Source organism: Cervus elaphus, chromosome 27 (assembly GCF_910594005.1).
Source record: "Cervus elaphus chromosome 27, mCerEla1.1, whole genome shotgun sequence".
NCBI classification, from domain to species: Eukaryota; Metazoa; Chordata; class Mammalia; order Artiodactyla; family Cervidae; genus Cervus; species Cervus elaphus.
Window position 1 is genome coordinate 45781701 of NC_057841.1, and position 22575 is coordinate 45804275.

General features: G+C 42.3%; 1 protein-coding gene across 5 annotated transcripts in view; it reads left to right on the plus strand.

The window, feature by feature from the left end:
- Window positions 1–22575, plus strand: part of PRELID3A (PRELI domain containing 3A) — a 64553-nt gene that overhangs the window by 7317 nt on the left and 34661 nt on the right. Inside the window, exon 1 of one of the 5 annotated variants that reach the window (XM_043889493.1) lies at window positions 15516–15629. The exons of the other annotated variants lie outside the window; for them this stretch is intronic. Coding sequence (XP_043745428.1) covers window positions 15598–15629 — 32 coding nt within the window. The 5' untranslated portion in view covers window positions 15516–15597. Of the gene's footprint in view, window positions 1–15515; window positions 15630–22575 lie in introns of those variants that run through there. 5 annotated transcript variants of the gene reach the window in all.

Below are 22575 nucleotides of genomic sequence, written 5' to 3' on the forward strand. Positions count from 1 at the left end.
CAATTTTGTTTATCTTCTCAAAGAACCAGCTTTTAGTTTTATTAATCTTTACTATAGTTTCTTTCATTTCTTTTTCATTTTTTTCTGCTTGGATCTTTATGATTTCTTCTAATTTGGGGGTTTTATTATTCTTTTTTCAGTTGTTTTAGGTGTAAAGTTAGGTTGTCTATTTGATGTTTTTCTTGTTTCTTGAGGTAGGATTGTATTGCTATAAACTTCCCTCTTAGAACTGCTTTTGCTGCATCCCATAGGTTTTGAGTTGTCATGTTTTCATTGTCATTTGTTTCTAGAAATTTTTTTATTTCCCTTTTGATTTCTTCAGTAACCTGTTGGTTATTTAGAAACGTGTTGTTTAATCTCCACGTGTTTGTGTTTCTTACAGTTTTTTCCTTGTGATTGATATCTAGTTGCATAGCGTTGTGGTTGGAGAAGATACTTGATATGATTTCAATTTTCTTAAATTTACTGAAGTTTGATTTGTGACCCAAGATGTGGTCTATCCTGGAGAATGTTCCATGTGCACTTGAGAAGCAGGTGTATTCTTCTGCATTTGGATGGAATGTCCTGAAGATATCAATGAGATCTACGTCATCTAATGTATCATTTAAGACTTGTGTTTCCTTATTAATTTTGTTTTGATGATCTGTCCATTGGTGTGAGTGGGGTGTAGAGTCTCCTACTATTATTGTGTTTCTGTCAATTTCTCCTTTTATGTCTGTTAATGTTTGTCTTATGTATTCAGGTGCTCCTGTGTTATGTGCGTAGATATTTACAATTGTTATTATGTCTTCCTCTTGGATTGATCCCTTGATCAATATGTAGTGTCCCTCCTTATCTCTTGTAATATTCTTTATTTTAAGGTCTATTTTGTCTGATATGAGGATTGCTACTCCAGTTTTATTTTGCTTCCCATTTGTGTGGAATATATTTTTCCATCATCTCACTTTCAGTCTATGTGTCTTTAGGTCTGATGCGGGTTTCTTGTAGACAGGATATACGTGGGTCTTGTTTTTGTATCCATTCAGCCAGTCTGTGTCTTTTGGTTGGAGCATTTACTCAATTTACATTTAAAGTAATTATTGATATATATGTTCCTATTGCCATTTTCTTAATTGTTTGGGGTTGATTTTATAGATCTTTTTTCTTCTCTTGTATTTCTTGACTATATAAGTCCCTTTAACATTTGTTGTAAAGCTGGTTTGGTGGTACTGAATTCGCTTAACTTTTGCTTGTCTGAAAAGCTTTTTATTTCTCCATCAATTTTGCATTAGATCCTTGCCAGGTACAGTAATCTTGGTTGTAGATTTTTCCCTTTCAGTACTTTAAATATATCCTGCCATTCTCTTCTGGCCTACAGAGTTTTCTGCGGAAAGATCAGCTGTTAAACATATGGGGTTTCCCTTGTATGTTACCTGTTGCTTCTCCCTTGATGCTTTTAATATTCTTTCTTAGTGATTGAGGGCAGGAGGAGAAGGGAACAACAGAGGATGAGATGGTTGGATGGCATCACCGACTTGATGGACATGGGTTTGGGTAGAGTTTGGCAGTTGGTGATGGACAGGGAGGCCTGGTGTGCTGTGGTTCTTGGGGTTGTAAAGAGTTGGACACGACTGAGTGACTGAACTGAACTGAACTTAGTGATTAGTCTTTGTTAGTTTGATTAGTTGTGCGTGTCTTGGCCTGTTTCTCCTTGGGTTTACCCTCTATGGGCTTTTTTATTCCTCTTGGACTTGATTATTTTCTTTTCCATGTTGGGGAAATTTTCAACTATAATCTCTTCAAAATTTTTCTCATACCCTTTCTCTCTTCTTCTTCTGGGACCCCTATAATTCGAATGTTGGTACATTTGATATTGTCCCAGAGGTCTCTGAGACTATCCTCAGTTCTTTTCATTCTTTTTACTTTGTTCTGCTCTTCAGAAGCTATTTCCACCATTTTATCTTCCAGCTCGCTGATTTGTTCTTCTGCTTCAGATATTCTGCTATTGATTCATTCTAGAGTATTTTTTAATTTCAGTAATTGTGTTACTTGTCTCTGTATGTTTATTCTTTAATTTTTATAGGTCTTTGTTAATTGACTTCTTGCATTTTCTCCATTTTGTTTTCAAGGTTTTTGATCATCTTTACTATCATTATTCTGAATTCTTTTTTAGGTAGTTTGCCTATTTCCTCTTCATTTATTTGGACTTCTCTGTTTCTAGTTTGTTCCTTCATTTGTGTAGTATTTCTCTGCCTTATCATTATTATTTTTTTTTAACTTATTGTATTTGAGATCTCCTTTTCCCAGGCTTCAGGGTTGAATTCTTCCTTCTGCTTTCTGCCTTCCTGAGGTTGGTCCAGTGGTTTGTGTAAGCTTCTTATAGGGTGAGATTTGTGCTGAGTTTTTGTTTATTTTTCCTCTGAGTGAGGTGGTAATCCTGTCTGCTGATGATTGGATTTGTATTTTTGGTTTGTTTGAAGGAAATGGCAACCCACTCCAGTACTCTTGCCTGGAAATCCCATGGAGGGAGGAGCCTGGTAGGCTACAGTCCATGGGGTCGCAAAGAGTCAGACACGACTGAGCAACTTCACTTACTCACTTGCTGTTAGATGAGGCATCCTGCACAGGGTGCTACTGGTGGTTGGGTGATGCCAGGACTTGTATTCAAGTGGTTTCCCTTGTGTGAGCTCTCTCTATTTGATACTCCCTAGGGTTAGTTCTCTGGTAGTCTAGGGTCTTGGAGTCAGTACTCCCACTCCAAAGGCTCAGGGCTTGATCTCTGGTCAGGAACAAAGATTCCACAAGTGGTTATGGCATCAAGTGAGATTAAAACAAATATCCAAAAACGAGAAACCAAAGATGAACCCCAGACAAATGGCAGTTACAAAATCAGGCAAATAATAATGAAAATAATGGAATATACACATATATATATACACCCATGGAAGTACAGTAGATTGACCTGGTGAACAAAGAAAATAAAAAATTATATTTACCAGTTAAGAACCAAACTAACTAAAGCCAAACTGGAAAACAAAACTAAAGCAAAGTGCCATGTGGGGAATAAAGCAGTGAAAACAAAACCAACAAATCCGTTGAGAGGAAAGGAAAGAAAGAAAAAAAAAGAAGAGATATGCAAAGTTAAACAGAGGTAGATAAAGAAGATTTATATACATCAAAGATTAACTGCAAGGGGGAAAGAACAGTAGGAAAGGCAAACAAAGGAATAAATGTAGAAAAAATATAATAGGTTTAAAAAAATTAAAAATCAAAATTACAAAAAAGAGAAAAGAAAAAAAAACTGGAAGAAGAAAGAAAAAAGGAAAACTCCACAGAACTGCAAAAGCCCAATGTAGAGGCAGCGGTTTATAGCAACAATAAAAAGTGTGACTGAATAGATATGCAAAGTTAAATAGAGGGAGATAAAGAAGATTTATATACATTAAAGATTAACTGCACGGGGAAAAGAACAGCAGGAAAAGCAAACAAAGGAATAAATATAGACAAAATAATAGGTTTAAAAAATTAAAATTAAGAAAAGAGAAAAGAAAAAAAAGGAAAGCTCCACAGAACTGCAAAAGCCCAATGTAGAGGCAGAGGTTTATAACAACAATAAAAAATGTGAGAAAAAAAAAAAGCTCAAAAACTTAATTAGATTTCATAGTGCCAATAAAACTGACAACTTAACAGATGGGGGGAAAATCCAAAAGAATCTACAGAGCAAGTCAAAGCATAATAATAAATGTTTTTCTTGAGTCACTGCTGTCAGAGTCCTTTCCCTTGCTGGGAGTCACAGTCCACCTCACCACCCCAGGATGCCCTCCAACACTGTGCTGATCTCTGGACTTGCTGTGGGGACAGCTCATATTCTAATCTGGTCCTACTCCTGTGTATTCTTGCCTCCAATGTCCACAGCTATCAGAACTAGTGCATTTTCTTTTGTGGGAGCTCTCAATGACCTTTTATATATTCCATAGACACAGAGTCTGCCTAGTTGATCCTGTGGATTTAATCTGCAGCTTGTACAGCTGGTGGGAGGGTTTTGGGTCTTCTTCCTTAGCCACACTGCCCCTGGGTTTCAGTTGTAGTTTTATTTTCACCTCTGCATGTGGGTCGTCCACCGGGATTTGCTCCTGAGGCTGCCCTGGAGGACTTGGGTTTGCCCCTGTGAGGGCCAGGTGTGGCGGTGGTGCAGCTGCTTGGGTTTCAGGGGTTCTGGCAGCACCAGGTACTCAGGGGAGTTTGCGGTTAGGGCAGCAGGAAATATAGTGCTCTAGAAGGGTATGGTAACCAGTATTGGCCAATCGGTTTCAGTATCCTTTCCTGGAGAGCCCCCCTCCCTGGCCGAGAAGCCTGGCAGGCCATGGTCTGCAGGGTGGCAAAGAGTCGGACACTACCAAAGTGACTCTGTGCGCATAGATGCAAGACTTTTTTTGCCTGTGGCAGCTCTGCTCCAGTGAGAGTTGAGCATGAAGGTGGCGCAGCTGCTTGGCTTTCAGGGACCCTGGCAGTGCCAAGTGTGCAGGGGCATGGACTCCCTCCACCACAGGAGTTATGGCCCTATAAGAGTCTGTTTTTCAAGCCTCTTGTAACTTGGGATCAGAAGGCCTCTTTGGCCATTCTTTCTCCGTAGCTCCGCCCATTCAGACACTTAGATGACTCCATTGCCTTGGGTCCTTCTCTGTTGTTCAGGGCATCAGGCACCTAGAGGGGCCCCCCTGACTGGAGTCTGCTCTGTACTTCGGTGCCTCAGGGGTTTGATGGGCCAGCCTTTCTATTGTTCAGCTGCCGATTCTGGCATGTAGGAAGAGAGAGCCTATGGTGATGGCACCACCAACTATGCGTGACTTGGCTGTATCACCTTGCTTCCCTGGCTGCCCGGCCTCCCTCCACAGGCATCTCCCTCCACAGTCTCCTCCCTCACATCCCCTTGGTCCATCTCTCCACAGTCAACAGCAGCCTTCACCCTGGGATTGCCCCACAATCCCCAAACTCCAGCTCCCAGCCACTGTGCCCTCTAGGGGACCTGCATCCCTCTCTGGGGTATGTATGGCTGTGGCAAGGACTGTCTGATTCTCATTCCATTTAGGCTGCCACAGATCGGCTGATTCACTGTCAGCCTTAAATGTTTCTCCTCTGACTCAGACAATTGCCCCGATGTGGGGATAGGACCCCTGCTTCAGTTCCCCCACTGCCGAGGGCAAGTCCAGTCTTACTAACACTCCTGTTTTCCCCCCTAGTTCCTTCGTCCTACCAAATTTTACATGGTTCTATATATTCTTTTCCACTCATCAGGTGCTCCTCTATGCTCTCAGCTGGCATTCTGCATGCAATTTTGTGTCTGATGGTGTATTCTTGATGTATCCGTGGAGAGAGATGTACTCCATGTCCACCTACTCCTCCTTGTTCTCCTTATTTCTGATATCTTAGTGTTTAGTTTATTTCTAATATCATAGTGTTGTGATCAGAAAAGGTGCTTGATATGATTTCACTTTTCTTTTATTTACCAAGGCATGCCTGTTGGCCCAGCATGTGGTCTATCCTAGAGAATGTTCTGTGTGCACTTGAGAAGAATGGTCTGCTGCTTTTAGATGGAATGCTCTCTAAATATCAGTGAAGTTCATCTGGTCTAAAGTGTCATTTGAGGCCCATGTTTCGCTGTTAATTTTCTGTCTGAATGATCTGTCCACCGATGAAAGTGGGGTATTAAAGTCCCCCACTGTTATTGTGTTTATTTTTAGTTTTTTGAGGAACCTCCACACTGCTTGACATAGTGGCTGGACCAATTTACTTTCCTACCAACAGTATAAGAGAGTTTGCTTTTCCCCACAGCCTCTCTAGCATTTATTATTTGTAGACTTTAAAAACTATTTGTTTTTGGCTGCATTGGGTTGCTGCATGCAGGCTTTCTTTAGTTGCATTGAGCAGGGACTACAATCTAGTCTTGGTGCATGGGCTTCTTATTGCCTTGGCTTCTTTTGTGGAGCACAGACTCCAGGGCATGTGCTGACTCCCATAGCTGGGGCACAATGACTTAGTTGTCCCACAGCATGTGGAGTCTTCCCAGACCAGAGATCAAACCCATGTCCTCCGCACTGGCAGGCAGATTTTCTTAACCACTGGACTGCCAGGAAATTCCTGTAGACTTTTTGATGACCATTATGACCAGTGTGAGGTGATTTGATCATTGTTCTTTTGATTTGCATTTTTATAATAATTAGTGATAATGAGCATCTTTTCATGTGCTTATTGGCCATCTACTATGTCTTCTTTGGAGAAATGTCTATTTACATCTTCTGCTCCTATTTTTAAAAACAACTTTTTATTTTCGTATTGAACTATAATCAGTTAGGGGCTTCCCTGGTGGCTTGGTGGTAGAGAATCTGCCTTTTATGCAGGAGATGTGGGGTCAATCCCTGGGTTGGGAAGATCACTTGGAGGAGGGGGGGCAACCCACTCCAGTATTCTTGCCTGGGAAACCCCATGGGTAGAGGAGCCTGGCGGGCTACAGTCCATAGGGTCAAAGATTTGCTGAACCAACTGAGCATATACAGTCAGTTAACAATTTTGTTAGTCAATTAACAATGTTGTTATAGTTTTAGGTGGAGTGCAAAGGGACTCATATACATGTATCCATTCTCCCCTAAACACCCTCCTTCTGCTCATTTTTTGGATTGGGTTGTTTGTTTTTGTGTTATTGAATTGTATGAGCTGTTTGTATGTTTTGGAAATTAAACCCTTGTTAAGGCGTCCTTGGTAAGAAATTAAACCTAGTTGCATCATTTGCAAATATTTTCTTCCAGTCCATAGATTGTTTTTTCATTTTTTTTATGGTTTCCTTTGCTGTGCAAGAGTTTTTACATTTGATTAGATCTCATTTGTTCACTTTTTCTTTTTTTTCTATTGCCTTAGGAGACCTAAGAAAACATCAGCTAATTTATGTCAGAGAATGTTTTGCCTATGTTCTCTTTCAGAAGTTTTATGTTGTCATGTCTTATATTTAAGTCTTTAAGCCATTTTGAGTTTGTGTGTGGTGTGTTCTAACTTCATTGACTTGCATGTGACTGTCCAACTTTCCCAGCACCACTTGCTGAAGAGACTGTCTTTTTCCCATTGGATATTCTGGTCTCCTTTGTCCAAAATTAATTGACCATAGGTATGTGGGTTTATTTCTAGGCTCTCTATTCTGTTCCATTAATCCATAGGTCTGTTTTTGCCAGTACCACACTATTCAATTTCTGTAGCTTCGTGGTATTGTCTCATGTCTGGGAGGGTTATGCCTTCTGCTTTGTTCTTTTTCTTCTGGATTGCTTTAGCAATTCTGGATCTGTTATGGTTCCACATAAATTTAAGGATTATTTTTTCTAGTTCTGTGAAGAATGTCATGGGTAATTTGATAGGCATTGCATTAAATCTGTAAATTGCTTTGGGAAATATGGCCATTTTACCAGTATTTATTACTCTAGTCCAGGAGCATGAGATATCTTTCCCTTTCTTTGAATTACCTTCAGTTTCCATTACCAAGTTTTCAGTAGTATTTTTTTTTATTGTACTTCATTTAGAATGTCTTAGTTACTATACAGCAAAGTGATTCAGGCATGTATATGTATATATTCTTTTCCATTACGGTTTATCATAGGATATTGAATATAGTTCTGTGTGCTATATAGCAGATTGAGTATAGTTCTGTGTGCTATATAGCAGGACTTTGTTTATTCATCCTATATATAAAAGCTTACATCTGCTAATCCCAACTTCCCATTCCTCTTCTTCCTCAACCCCCTCCCCCTTGGCAACCACCAGTCTGTTCTCTATGTCCGTGATTCTTTTTCTATTTCATAGATGGGTTCACTTGTGTCATATTTTAGATTCTACATCTAAGTGATATTATTGAGTATTTGTCTTTTCTTTCTGTATAATAATGTCTAGTTGGATCTGGGTTGCTGCAAATGGAATTATTTCATTCTTTTTATGGCTGAGTAGTATCCCATTGTGTATATGTACCACATCTTCTTTATCCATTCATCTGTTGATGGACATTTATGTTGTTTCTATGTCTTGGCTATTGTGAACAGTGCTGCTATAAGCACAGGGGTTCGTGTATCTTTTTGAATTACAGTTTTGTCCAGATATATGCCCAGGCTTCCCTGGTGGCTCAGAGGTAAAGAGTCTGCCTGCCAATGCAGGAGAAACAGATTTGATCCCTGGGTCAAGAATATCCTCTGGAGAAGGAAATGGCAACCCATTTCAGTATTCTTGCCTGGGAAATCCCATGGACAGAGGAGCCTGGCGGGCTCCACTCCATGGGGTTGCAAAAGAGTCGGCCATGACTTTGTGACTAAACAACAACAACCAGATACATGCCCAGGAGTGGGATTGCTGAATTGTATGGTAATTCTATTGTTAGCTCTCTGAGAAACTTCCATACTGTTTTCCATAGTGACTGCACCAACTTACATTCACATCAACAGAGTACGAGGGTTCCCTTTTCTCTATACCCTCTCCAGAATTTACTTGTAGACTTTTTACTGGCCATTCTGACCAGTGTGAGGTGGTACCTTATTATAGTTTTGATTTACATTTCTCTAATAATTAGTGATGTTGAGCATCTTTTCATGTGCCTATTGGCCATCTGTATTTCTTGTTTGGAGAAATGTCTCTCTAGGTCTTCTGCTCATTTTTGGATATGGTCATTTGCTTTTTTTCTTGTTGAGTTGTATGAGCTGTTTGTATATTTTGGAAAGTAAGCCCTTGTTGGTTGCATCATTTGCAAATATTTTCTCCCATTTTGAAGGTTGTCTTTTCCTTTTGTTTATGGCTTTCTTTGAGCAAAAGTTTTTAAGTTTGATTAGGTCCCATTTGTTTATTTTTGTTTTTATTTCTATTGCCTTGGAAGACTAACCTAAGAAACCTTGGGTACAATTTATATCAGAGAATGTTTTGGAGATCTTCTAGGATTTTTATGGTGTCATGTCTTATATTTAGGTCTTTAGGCCATTCTGAGTTTATTTTTGTGTGTGGTGTGAGGGTGTTTTCTAACTTCATTGATCTACTTGCAGCTGTCCAACTTTCCCAATACCACTTGCTCAAGGGACTTTTTCCCCTTTTTGTATTCTTGCCTTTTGATTGACCATAGGTGTCTGAGATTTTTTCCTGGGCTCTCTATTCTGTTCCATTGATTCCTGTGCCTGTTTTTGTTCCAATACCATACTTCAAAAAATAAAATTTAAAATTAATTTATTTTTGACTATGCTGGGTCTTCATTACTGTTCATGGGCTTTCTTTAGTTGCAGTGGCTTCTCTTCTTGCAGAGCACAGGCTCTAGAGCGTGTGGGGTTGGTTGCCACACAGCATGTGGCATCTTACCAGACCAGGGATTGAACCTGTTTCCCCTGCACTGGCAGATGGATTTTTAACCACTGGACCATCAGGGAAATCCTCACATTTTTTTATTACTCTAGTTTTGTAGTATTGTCTGAAGTATAGGAGGGTTATGCCTCCTGCTTTCTTCTTTTTCCTAAAGATTTCTGTAGCGATTCTGGGTCTTTTATGGTTCCATATACACTTTAGGATTATTTATTCTAGTTCTGTGAAGAACGTCATGAGTAATTTAACAGGAATTGAATTAAATCTGTAGATTGCCCCAACATTCTTATTTGAAGCCCCAACTTCCAATGTGACTGTATTTGTAGATAATGCAATATCTTTCACGAATATACATGCAGAAATTCTCAACAAAATACTGGCAAACCAAAGTCAGCATCATATTTGAAGGATTCTACACCATGACCAAGAGGGATTTATCTCAGAATGTCAGGATAGTTCAACATAAGAAAATTAGTCAATGTAATACATCAGGTTAATAGAATGATGTTTTAAAATTACATGATATTCTCAATTGATACAGCAAAGGCACTTGACAAAAATCCAACACTGTTTCATGAGAGAAAGCACTTGGAGTACTAGGGAAGGTAACTTTCTCAACATAATAAAGGGCACTTGTGGAAAACTCACAGCTAACTTCTTACTCAGTGGTAAGAGACTGAAATTGTTTCCTCTAATATCAAGAACAGGATCAAAAATGCCCACTTTCACCACTACAATTTAACATTGTACTGGAAGTTCTAGTCACATCAAGTAGACAAGAAAAAGAAATATTAGGCATCTGTATGGGAAAGGAAGAAGTAAAGCTATCTCTATACACATATGATAGGATTATAATAGAAAATCATAATCATTAAAGGTTGCTAGAACTAATAAATTCAGCAAAGTTGAGGATACAAAATAGGGAGTGAAAGTGAGTCTCTCATTCTCACTGCTTATAAAAGTAATTTTCTTAGAGATTTTTTTGGTGTGCTGTGTATGTGTCTATATGGTTTACATATATTTACAAGCATATAAAGTATATTTTAATGTGAATGAAATTGTAGTTTATACACTTTGCTTTTTTGATTAACATTTGCTTTTTTTATGTTAAAAACCTATAGTTCCACCCCAGTTCTTTAATCAGCTTCCTGATATTCTGTGGGAACAGTGTAACAGTTTCTAACCAAGGATCAGTTAGACTGCTCCCAATTTATTTGTATTTTAGATGCTACAGTGAACATTATTGATATGTGTATACACACACACATACATGCCAATACATATTCAGAGAATAATTTCCCAGCAGAGAGTGCTTAGTAAACATTAAAAAAAATAATAATAAGTTACATGTGTTTGAGGGGCTAGGGACCCTAAGACTGCTTACGTAGAGCTTTGTTGCACAGTGTGCCCACAAGGTGGCAGGAGAGGTCTATTAATTTTGACAACTGTGCCTCATGCATTTCAAAAAACTGTTCACAGGCTGGTCTGGATATTGTTTCCTCCTAAATGATGTTACTGCTGTTAATTTGTAACAATGTTAATTATTTTTATAAGATGAAACTGATATAATAGTTTCAGTCAGTGGTCATAACCTGTGCTGCTGTTTCTGGTAATATGCCCCAAGTAAAGGAATCTAAAGACACAGTATTAATATCCTCTATGTGACAACCAATAAAAGAATGAATTACAACATCAATCTCTAAAAATGCAAGTTTTATGAATGACGATAGCAAAACATTTAGAATCTTCCTAATCACCACATTACTTTGCTGTTGTTCATTTGCTGTCGTGTCTGACTCTTTGAGATCCCATTGACTGCAGCAAGCCAGGCTTCCCTGTCCTTCATTATCTCCCAGAATTTGTTCAAACTCACATCCATTGAGTTGATGATACCGTCCAATCATCTCCTCCTGCCTTCAGTCTTTCCCAGCATCATCGTCTTTTCTACTACGTTACTTTGTAGTGATCAAATATTTTTCTAAAAGTGTTAGCCACAATAGTTTATAGAAATCATAAAGTCCCTAGATTTTTCCTAGTTGTGTTTTCTTGAGAGAAAACTGATGATTGTTTTGGACATCAGACCCCTTGGTCATGAGTCATCTTTGCAATGCCAGAAAACATATGGGAAATCATAGAATTAAAAGTGCCCAGAAGCAGAAATACAGAGCAGAACTTAGGTTATTTATGGGAGAGACTTAGTTCAGGAATTGTATGTAAGGGTTTGGAAGAGGAATTAATTACATAGAAATATATATCACAGAAAGTAAAGAGTCACAGAGGTATACTCTGTTTTAATAAAATATGAGAATATCTTGGTTGCGTTGGAGTTCAGGATAGTTCTGACTCTGGTTAGAGAACTTGTCCCTGGATCCCAATAATATTCCTGCATAGGATCTTGGAAGATCCAGATGCTGATGGCAGCAGCTGGAACCCTGGCCTCCTGCCTTCCTATTCTGACTGCATGGCAGGTGAGGAGTCCCTGTAAATCAGATCTTCATGATCACTGTATCTGAGGATCAATTAAACATCAGAGCCTAGTGAAAAATATCCATCACAGTGGGAAAGGAACACCTCCAAACGTTCTTCAAGACTCCTTACCTGCTGGGAGATTGATTTTTCTCCCTAATTTTTTAGTTTAAAAATCTGTTCTGGCACAGCAGTTTTCAAACTTATTTATTTTTAGCTGCAGCCTCTTGTAGCAGTAATATTTCATCATGGAATCTCAATATATAGAATGTGAATAAAATAGCAAAAAAGACTAGGACCACTGGTTGAAAAGTCTCCCGATTTACTGCACAGGTGATTCCTGAAAACAGCAAGGTTTCCTGGAACTCAACCAGGTGGCTCTGTGTGATGACAACAGATGGAGCCCCACCCACCCCTGGGCCAAGCCGCTCACAGGTTCATTATGCCCTCGGAGTCATCCTTGACTCACTGAACAAGCAGTTATCTGGAGCTCACTGTTGGCCAAGTACAGGGACCGATCCTGGGCACACAGAAACGAGCCAGGCCTGGGTCCCACCCCAGAGCTCAGGTGCGTGCAGGATGCCTTTCCAAACTCCAGAGCGCTGTGACCACCTCGACCACTCATCAGCCCTGTCTGTTCCTAGGCCTCACTCCAGAGATGCCAATTGAAAAGCTAAGAGAGGAGTGAAGCCTAGATACCTGCTTCCTTAACAAGGGTGATCTGGTGGGAGAGACAGAAACACAAACAGGTGTGGTACTTATAAAACACTGCTGAGAGCACGAGAGAGGTATCAGGAGCAGCCACAGGAGGGTGAGGGGGCGGGGAGCACCCTAGGGCACGGCCAAACAAAGCTTTGGAGGGGATGTGGCAGGCTGATGGGACAGCATTCTGAGGGGCCATCTAGGATTGAGCCAGGTCAGCAGGGATGGTCACAGCAGTTTTAACCACAGGCATGTACTCTGTCCTCATTAATTCCCACTAGGCCAAAAGGACTTTATTTTTTTTTAGTAGTAGTAGTAGTGCTCCCATGTCAAGAATGGTGACACTAATGTTCAGGAGGTTAGCAATTTGCAAAAGGGGAGCCAGGACTGGAACCCAGGTTTGTTCCTCTTCAAATGCATGCCTTCAGCTGCAACTGTTAAATCAAATTGGCTCTTAAAGGATGTGGAAGGTGGAATAGATTAAAACAATCTGAAAGAGGTGAATCCCTAAGGACTCACAACTGGCTGGATGTAGGGTCGGGGAATACTCTAACTTGGTGCACCTGGGTGATGCCAGGGTCCTGGCCATTGACTGCTAGACGAGGAATCTGCTTAGGGTGGGAGATGTATGACCATGATATGTTTGAGGTAGGACCTAGATGGGTAGGAGTGAGATGGAGAGACAGGCGAGAAGTCAGTGGAAACCAGGATACTCAGTGAGTCACTTGGGGAGCAGGTGCAAAGGGAGAAGAACAGAGGGCCAAAAGGTGTGTGCAGGGGAGATGGGAAGGACCAGAACAGAGGATGCAGAGGGAGCAGGGTTCCGGGAGAGAGAGACCAGTAGTTCTCTCGCAGCACAGAGGCCCGTGGGGAGAGTGACAGAGCAGCGCTTGTCACACTGGAAGCACAGTGATGACTGATGAGAGGTTTCGGGAGCCTGTTCCAGTGGGGTAAAACTGCCAAGATGCTGCATGGTGGGGCTGTGGTGGGGCCAGGGGTCTCTATTCCTAACAGGCTCCCAGGTGATACAGCTGCTGCTGCTCCTGGACCAGACTTGGTGGAACAGACAAGAGAAAGGGTGGTGTTTGACCAAAAATGGAGGTAGTGGTATAGGACTTGAAGCAGGGCCGTGACTTTCATCTGTTGTGCAACAGTCAATGATTTATTATGCACCTATTGGGTTTCTGTCTTGGGAATTGCCAAGGATGATGGTAACCTAGTTCCCGTGGTCTTAACACATTGTGGTAAGTCTTGGAGGGGAGTATGTGTAAGTAGTGAAGGAGCCACTGAGGTGCTGGGACCTGACAGCTGTGTGTGAGGTGGCTTTGAAAGCGAGGCAGGTGCAGGTACAGTGAGCCAGGAGGTCACCCTCTATGGACTCACGCCCTCAGGTCCCACCTCCACCACTAAGTAGTATCTCTGCCCAGATGTTTCCTGGTTTTTTGTTGTTTAGTCGCTCAGTTGTGTCTGACTCTTTGCAACCCCTCTTTGCAGCATGCCAGGCTTCCCTGCCTTTCTCTATCTCCCAGAGTTTGCTAAAAGTCATGTTCATGGTTAGGGTCTCAGTTTCCCCACAGATTCTCACTACAATGTCTTGTGTCACCATCCAGCCTGATTTCTTTAGCCTCATGTTCAATATGTATTTGTGGGAAATGCTGATTTTAAAAGATGATGCTTTTTATTTTTTATTTTATTTATTTTTTAAGATGATGCTTTTTAAAGCCAAATGACAGCCCTGAGCTCAGAGCCTAGTGCAGGCTTCACAGCTGGCCTGGCCACAGCAGCCAGTCACTGTGCACGGCTATGGGGGACTCCTGCAAACCTGGTGTCATCTCAGCTCAGTCCTCAGCTTGTGATCATTGGATGTGGTTTTCCACCTCCATGAACCCCAGTCTGCTCACCAGTGAAACAGGGAGCAGCGCTGCCGTGGGAAGATCGCCCTGAGCATCCATCCAGCTGCAGGTGGTGAAGGTGGAGTGTGTGGAGTGTGGAGATGGTGGGCCGGGATCTCCTAGCCCAGGTCTTCTGGCTGCTTCCCTGCTCTCCCAACTTCACTGACTAGTCACAGAGGTAGGCCCTGGGCACCCACTCCATGTGTGTGTTGCACTGGGTGCTCCCTTGTGCCCAGTACATTCAGCAGAGGGTCACCCTGTTCTTACACTAGCATCTTGCTTCTTTGCACTTGAACTGTATTTGTTGGTAGTGGGGGGTAAATAAAAATCTAAAAATAAAAAAAATCATTTTTTCCCAGTGCAAAAGGAATCTCTCCTTACCCTTTTCTTAGAGCATTTACTCTAGAATCCTTATAGGTTGTCTTTTTGAGATGTATATAAACATTTTTAAAGGCCAAATAGGCCTTTAGCTAGTTGAACAACCTAGGAATGTTTTCTTCTCAGGGATCTGGATGACAAAGGAGTCATCCTTTTGAAATGTCAGCCTAAGTTCCAGAGAGCACCAGGCTTCCAGTTGCAACCCCACCTCCTATGGGAATGAGAAATGTATCTCTCCTTTGGGTGAAGACAAGTAGCGAATCCAAGGAGCCACTCCAGTGGCTGGGTGAACTTACGATGAGCTCTGACAAGTAGTGCTGTCAGTCCTCATACTTGAGAGCGGGTCGAGAGGGTCTCAGCAATGTGGCTACGTAAAGGGTTGGATTTCTTGGAGTCTTCAAATCCTGAGGCGGAGGGGCTGCGAGGAGTCTCACGTTCTGATTTAAGGCCTTTCTACACCTTCTGCTTCCTTCCTCCTCCACTCGGTGGAGAGGCTTGTTGGGCTGGCAGGACACAGTTACGCATCCTTTCCCACTGTGGTGGAACCTGCCTGGCTGGAAGGGGCTTTCGCAGAATCTGGGCCATCTGACCTATAGGAATGAACCCTGCCCACTTCCGGAAGGTGGCGCTCCGCGCCCACCGCCCACAAGGCTGCGGTCCGCGCCCCTCGGCTGAGCCCTGGGACCGCCGCTCACGTGATGTGTGGGCTCAGCGCTGAGTCCCGCGCCCCGCCCTCCGCGTGCTCTCGCTCCGCCCCCAAACGGAGCGGAGCATCCCTAGGTCTGGAGCATCCCTGGCCGCACTCTGCGGTGCGATGAGGGTCTGGAGCTCAGAGCATGTGTTCGGGTGAGCGGGCTGAGGCCTCAGTGGGTCCAGACCCGCCTGGGCCTGACCTGCGGCCTCGAGGAGGGCGGGCTCTGTTACTCTTTGGGCCGTGGGGCGGGCAGTGATGCACTCCAGGGCCCGGGGTGAGGGGAAGGCATCCTCTGCTCCGCAGGCCTGGTCTCACCTCGCGCGGGGACATCACTCGGGGCGGGGTCAGGACCCGCTCTGCGGCTGACCACCGGGTCCAGAGGGCGCTAGCCTGGGCACGTGGGGTTCTGTGGCGGCGAACGCAGGTGGGCATGGAAAGCCTCCAGCTGCTTACAAGTGTTCTCCTAACCTAGGCGGTATCGTCTCTTGTCTACTTCATCTGTGACACTCTGAGCTCATTCTTTCATATTTTTTTTTTCTTTCATATTTTTTTAAAGTAACAGATTTTTAAATTTTCTAATCCCATTTAGAATAGCATTTCCATTTTGTAATTTAAAAAAGTACTTTGTCCTTTTCATGTAAAATTTAATTAAAATTTATCGTTGGGTTTAAAACCTCTGAAATTATTTTAATGAAATCTTTAGACTTGATGGGATTCAATTTTAGTGTTGATTTTTGTACAGCATGTAGCCTTTCTCAACTGGATTCCATTCCCAGACTGACTCCAGAGATTTTCTCAGTTCTCCCAAGGATGGGGCATGCCAGCACCATCTGGATGCAGGGGGTACAAGTTAAGTCCCTGGGAATGGTGGATGCCCAAGCTGTGCAACTCAGGCCAGAACTGCCCTACAAGTTCAGGAGATGTTGGCTGATAAACAGAAGTGATTTGTCAGCTCTGAAAAGTTACGTGATAATATTCACCCATTTAAATCATACAGTTCAAATCATACAAATAAATCAGAGACTTGTAGTAAATTTACATAGTTGTACAGCATCTCTGTAGTCCAGAGCATTTCCTCATCCTACAAAGACCCCTCATGCCCATCTGCAGTCACATTCCAGTCTCCTTCTCAGGCAGATTAGTATCTGCTTGTGTTTTTATGAATTTGCCTTTTCTGGACGTTTCTCATAAATGCAGTCATATACCACATGGTCTTTTGTGTCTGGCTGCTTTTATTTAGCTTCATTGTTGTGGCAGCCTGCATTCCTGCTTATGTCCTCACCTCATTGGTTTTGTGTCCCTGGCACATAGTTGTTACTCATTGAGGGACTGAGGAATATCATAGGGACCAGGTGCCTTTTGAAATGAGGGCGACTGTCCGCCAGAGGAATTCCCATCAATACACGAGCTGCTGTGGAAGGCATGTCTCTCCTGTCACTGATTTGTGAACTTAAAAGCCAAGTGCCTTGATGAAAATTGACAAATGTGAAAGACAGCTGAGAGGAGGCCACATGGCTGCCAGGGTGGGTCATGAGATGCTGTGTGGCAGGTGGCACCGCACCTGCAGGATGGTACAGGGTTGGAAGCCTGGCTTTCTAGCTGAGCTTACTGTAGACTTTCCCCTTGCTTAGTCCCTTTAAATGCCTGATTTTTTTCCTTTGAGAATTACATACTTTTCTTTTTCTTTCTACACTTGTTCTCTTTTTATATGTTTGTTGAATATTTGGTTGGAAATATTAAAATTTACTCTTGAAAGGCCAAAAATAATCAGGCACAAAGACTTAAAATTTTTTAAGTTGAAATACAGTTGATTTACAATGCTGTATTAGTTTTGGGGTTTTGTTTTTTGTGGCCACATTAGGGATCTTAGTTCTCTGACCAGGGATTGAATCTGTGCTCCCTGAAATGAAAGTGCAGAATCTTAACCCCTGGACTGCAGAGTGTGTGTGTGTGTGTGTTCTGTTTTAAATTCTTTTCCTTTATAGGTTATTACAAGATACTGAGTATAGTTCCCCATGCTTACACAGGTCCTTGTTATTTATTTTATATATACTAGTGTGTATATTTTAATCCCAGACTTCTAATTTAATCCCATCCTCCCCCTTGGTAATCATAAATTTGTTTTCTATGTCTGTGAGTGTGTTTCTTTTTGTAAGTAAGCTTGTATCATTTTTTCCCCCAGATTACACATATAGACAATATCCTATGGTATTTGTCTTGGCCTGACTTACTTCACTTGATATAATAATCCCTAGGTTCATCCATGTTGCTGCAAATGACAGTACTTCATCCTTTTTTATGGCTAAATAGTATTATATCATGTATATTCTTCATCTGTTTCTCTGTAGATGGACATTTAGGTTACTTCCATATCTTGGCTATTGTAAAATAGGGCTGCTGTGAACATTGGGGTGCATGTATCTGTTAGAATTATAGTTTTCTCCAGATATATGCCCAGGAGTGGGATTGCAGGATCATATGGTAGCTTTTGAGAAACCTTCATACTGTTCTCCATAGTGGCTGATCACTTTACATTTCCACCAACAGTGTAGGAGGGTTCTGTTTTCTTCATACCCTCTTCAGCATTTGTTATTTGTAGACTTTTAATGATGGCCATTCTGACCATTGTGAAGTGGTACCTTATTGTTGTTTTGATTTGCATTTCTCTAATAATTAGCAATGTTGAACATTGTTTCATGTGCTTACTGGCTATTTGTATGTCTTCTTTTTAAAGTTTTTTAAAAATAATTTTTTTGGAGTATAGTTGCTGCCCTCTCTATGTCTTCTTTGGAGGTAAAATGTCTACTTAGGTCTTCTGCCCCTCCCCCCTTTTCTGTATTGAGCTGTTGGTATATTTTGAAAATTAACCAGTTGCATCATTTGCAAAATTTTCTCATGTTCTGTAGGTTGTCTTTTCGTTTATGGTTTCCTTTGCTGAGGTGCAAGAAATTTTGATTTTATCAAGTTTTCCTCCAGTATTCATGCACTGAAGAAACCCTAGGAATGGAGATCAGACAGAGCTGAGGGCAGTGTAAACCCGAAGTAGTGGAGAGCTCTTTGGTTTAAAGTAGTTTAAATAGTAGTGGAAAACACAGGACTGAAATAAAAACATACAGAAGGGGGTACTTAAAAATTAACAGGCTTATAATTACAGGTTTATAAATCCCATCCTCACACCTGAAATTTCAGATGGACCAAAACAAAATCTTTACTGGCACAACCAGTATGAGTAGATTTCTAACAGAGTCAAGGATGTATGCTACGTGGGTTCTAGCCGATCCCAGGACTTTTAATGATGGCCATCTAGTAGGCAGTGTCATCTCAGGGAAGTAGGGTTTGGAGGAGAGGCTGCCCTAAAGCGGGCTTGCTCTCTGGCTGGGAGCAGGGAAAGGCCCCCCATCCTTTTTAAATAAGAGAAATGAGGCTATGCAGGCAGGAGCTGCAGTCCAGTGTCCGCTGTCCCCACCCCAGCGGTGTTCCCTTCTCGCTCCCACATGCAGTCTCAGTTATGAACCTGCTGGGCAGCCTCCTGAAGATCCACTTGATGTTTCTGTTTTCACCCTTAAACAGAATGTACTGTTGTTCATTGTTTTAAAATAGAAATGACTGGCACCATCTTGGACAGTGCTTTTCAGTTTCCTTTTCTTCTCAACAGTGTGCTTCTGTGATGTGTGTGTATCTGTTTGAGATCTGTGTGTATATGTATATACATACACCATTTATCCTTTCTCTTATCGAAGGGACATAATTTCTCCCTTATTAAAAATCATGCTGTGGTGACCACTTCTGTATCTATTTGTGATTCATGTAATCAAGGGCTTACTTAGGCCAGAAGTCCTCAAACTCTTTAGCATCAGGACCTCTTTACACTCTTAGAAAATACTGGTGTGGGTTAAATCTACTAATATTTACCACATTAGAAATTAAGACTGATAAGTTTTAAAATATTTATTAAAATTAACCATAATAAACACGACATTAACATAACATTTTTTAATTTAAAAAACCTGTAGCTTCCAAAACTTTTCAAAGTAGTAAGAGTGGCACTGTTTATTTTTCGCTAATTTCGATAATGTCAGGCAGCATAGATGCTGACTTGATGCTTCCATCAGCTTCTGTGTTCAGTCTTGCACTCTGTTGTTTTGGCTCAAGTAAATGATTAAAACCCAGCCTCACACACTGTATGTGAGTAAAACCTACGTGGGAAAGGTAGCAGTATTTCAGAAATCTTTAAAAATAGTCATGGCTGGTCTTTGCTACTATAGCAAAACAAACCATAGTTTCTCAGATTAATTGCAGCAGGAAACCTGACACCACGACTGACCAGAGTAATTGGTCTGTCTGGTACTTTGAATGACTCCTCCCTGTGAATTGTAACATGTTGCAGTAGTCACTAGGCTGTGTGGTTACCAGGTACAACGTGGGACAAGCATCGGGTAGTGATGCCGGCTTTCTAAAATTCCAGTTGTCTCTGTGAAGCTCAAACTCTATCTTTGGCAGCAAATGCTGTCAGGTATTTTCCTCTAAGTAACAGGATCACTTCATTGATCTTTAAGCAGACTCCTGTCCAACACCCATGTCTGAGTGACTACAGTTTGTGTTCAGTGGTTTAGAGGAGAAGTGATAGCCGGGAAGCACTGGACTGGACCACTGGACTCCCCTCTCTACCCAGCACCCCCCCTCCCCATCCTGCAGCCACCCACGCTTCCAACCACAGTGAGGCCTCCCAGTCCTTCTTGTGCCCTTGCCCAGAGCCAGGGGTCCTGGTGTGGGAAATGAGGCCTTTTACTATCAGGGACAGACCTTGGTGCTGGTGGACTTTCTGAATGCGCCACTCAGCAGTGAGTGCCACACAGCCTGGCCTGGCTGTCACTCCTGGGGAGAGGCCAACAGTTGTGGCCTCACTGGGGCTCCTGCAACCTCGGCTGGTGTCCTGCAGCTAGGAGGGCAGGCCCTCTCAGCAGCAGCCAGGCTCCCAGAGGGGCCTGGGAGCCAGCTTTGTTGTCCTCACTTCAAGAACCGCTGGCTGACCCAGGGTTGCTTGGGCTCCAAGGACTTTTCCTACATCTTTTTTTTTTTTTTTGAGTCATTATGGATGTTTGGAGGCTGGAATAATGAGCACCAGCACCCTCTCCTGGGCTGTGGGAGTCTCATGACTGATGTTTGCTTAGCCCACTGCCCCTTACCATGGGTTGCTGTAGGCAAGACCTCAGACCTCACCCCACTTCCTCTTTCCTACACTCTATCTGAGCATAGAGTTGCCTTGTTCTTCCTTTCTAGTACCCTGATGTGGCACCCAGAATTGCCCCCTCTGCTAGCCCAGCCATCTGCCCCCAGCCCTCAGTGCTGCTGCTGACGCATTCTTGAAATGCAGGCATAGAGGCCTCCCTGGGGCAGCTCCCAGGCCTCTGTATCACTCTGAGCCTCAGCTGGGGACCTTTATCCCAAGAATGAATTTCATCAACCAGAGTCTCCCAGGGGTGGGGCCGGTTCACATATTCACCCGTAGGCCTGGCTTCCTGCTCTCACCTTCTCCCGACACTTGACATTTTAGACTCCTCAGCTTTAGCCAATCAAATGAGTATTGGGCTATTTTCTTTTCTTTTTTTAAATTTATTTATTTTTGGCTGTGCTGAGTCTTCATTTCTGCGCTCAGGCTTTCTCTAGTTGTGGTAAGCAGGGGCTGCCCTTTGTTGTGATGTGCAGGCTTCTCATTGTGGTAGCTTCTCTGGTTGTGGAGCATAGTCTATAGGTACGCAGACTCAGTAGTTGCTGCTCATGGGCTTAGTTGCTCTGTGGCATGTGGGATCTTCCTGGACCTGGGATCCAACTTATCCCCTGCATTTGGGCAGGCAGATTCTTAACCACTGGACCATAAGGCAAGTCCCTGAGCTATTTTCTTTAATCAAGAAGTGTGTGATACTAACTTGTGTACTTAAACCTTGTAATTAAAGAAAAAATACTATGTTTAGTCTTTTCCTGTGTCATTCTATTGACGTCTGGAATTATTTTTATGAATATTTTAAACACATTGTGCTTAGTTGAAATCATCTGTTAGAAAGATGCAGGGTTTCTATATAAAAGAAACTTTGTGTGAGATGTGCTTGATTACAAATATTTGACAACTTTTAGATAGTTTCAAGTAATTTTAGGAGGCATAGCCTATTCTGCATAATGATTTTTATGGGACTCTCTGGGAGCTTGACTTACAAAATGCACATACAGCTTCACTCACTGTGAAAGCTCCCCCTTCTGTTCTCATGAGTCTGTGGGTGCTCCCTTCTTCCCCAAAGTGTGGTGCACTGTGGCCCTGATGGTGGTTTCCTAAGGAGAAAGTCTTCCTGTACTCTGCTGAGTGATCAGGACCAGTTGTCTCTGCTCCTTCATCCCCTTATGTTGGATCTGGTGGATGTGTTTAGCACAATGACACAATTCCACAACTTGAAAAAACATTTCTGTGTTAAAGAGCAGGGTGTCTGGACCTGACAGTGCAGAGGCCATTGTGTGACTGAAAGATTGTGGAGTAGGGGCTGGGAGGCCCGACTCTTCATCTGCATCCTCTTGCTAACTTTTTGACCTGGGATGAGCCTTTTATGCCAAAGAATGCTCAAACTACTGCACAATTGCACTCATCTCACATGCTAGTAAAGTAATGCTCAAAATTCTCCAAGCCAGGCTTTAACAATACGTGAACCGTGAACTTTCAGATGTTCAAGCTGGTTTAGAAAAAGCAGAAGAACCAGAGATCAAATTGCCAACATCCGCTGGATCATCGAAAAAGCAAGAGAGTTCTAGAAAAACATCTATTTCTGCTTTATTGACTGTGGCAAAGCCTTTGACTGTGTGGATCACAATAAACTGTGGAAAATTCTGAAAGAGATGGGAATACCAAACCACCTGACCTGCCTCTTGAGAAATCTGTATGCAGGTCAGGAAGCAACAGTTAGAACTGGACATGGAACAACAGACTGGTTCCAAATAGGAAAAGGAGTAAGTCAAAGCTGTGTATTGTCACCCTGCTTATTTAACTTCTATGCAGAGTACATCATGAGAAATGCTGTGCTGTATGAAGCACAAGCTGGAATCAAGATTGCCGGG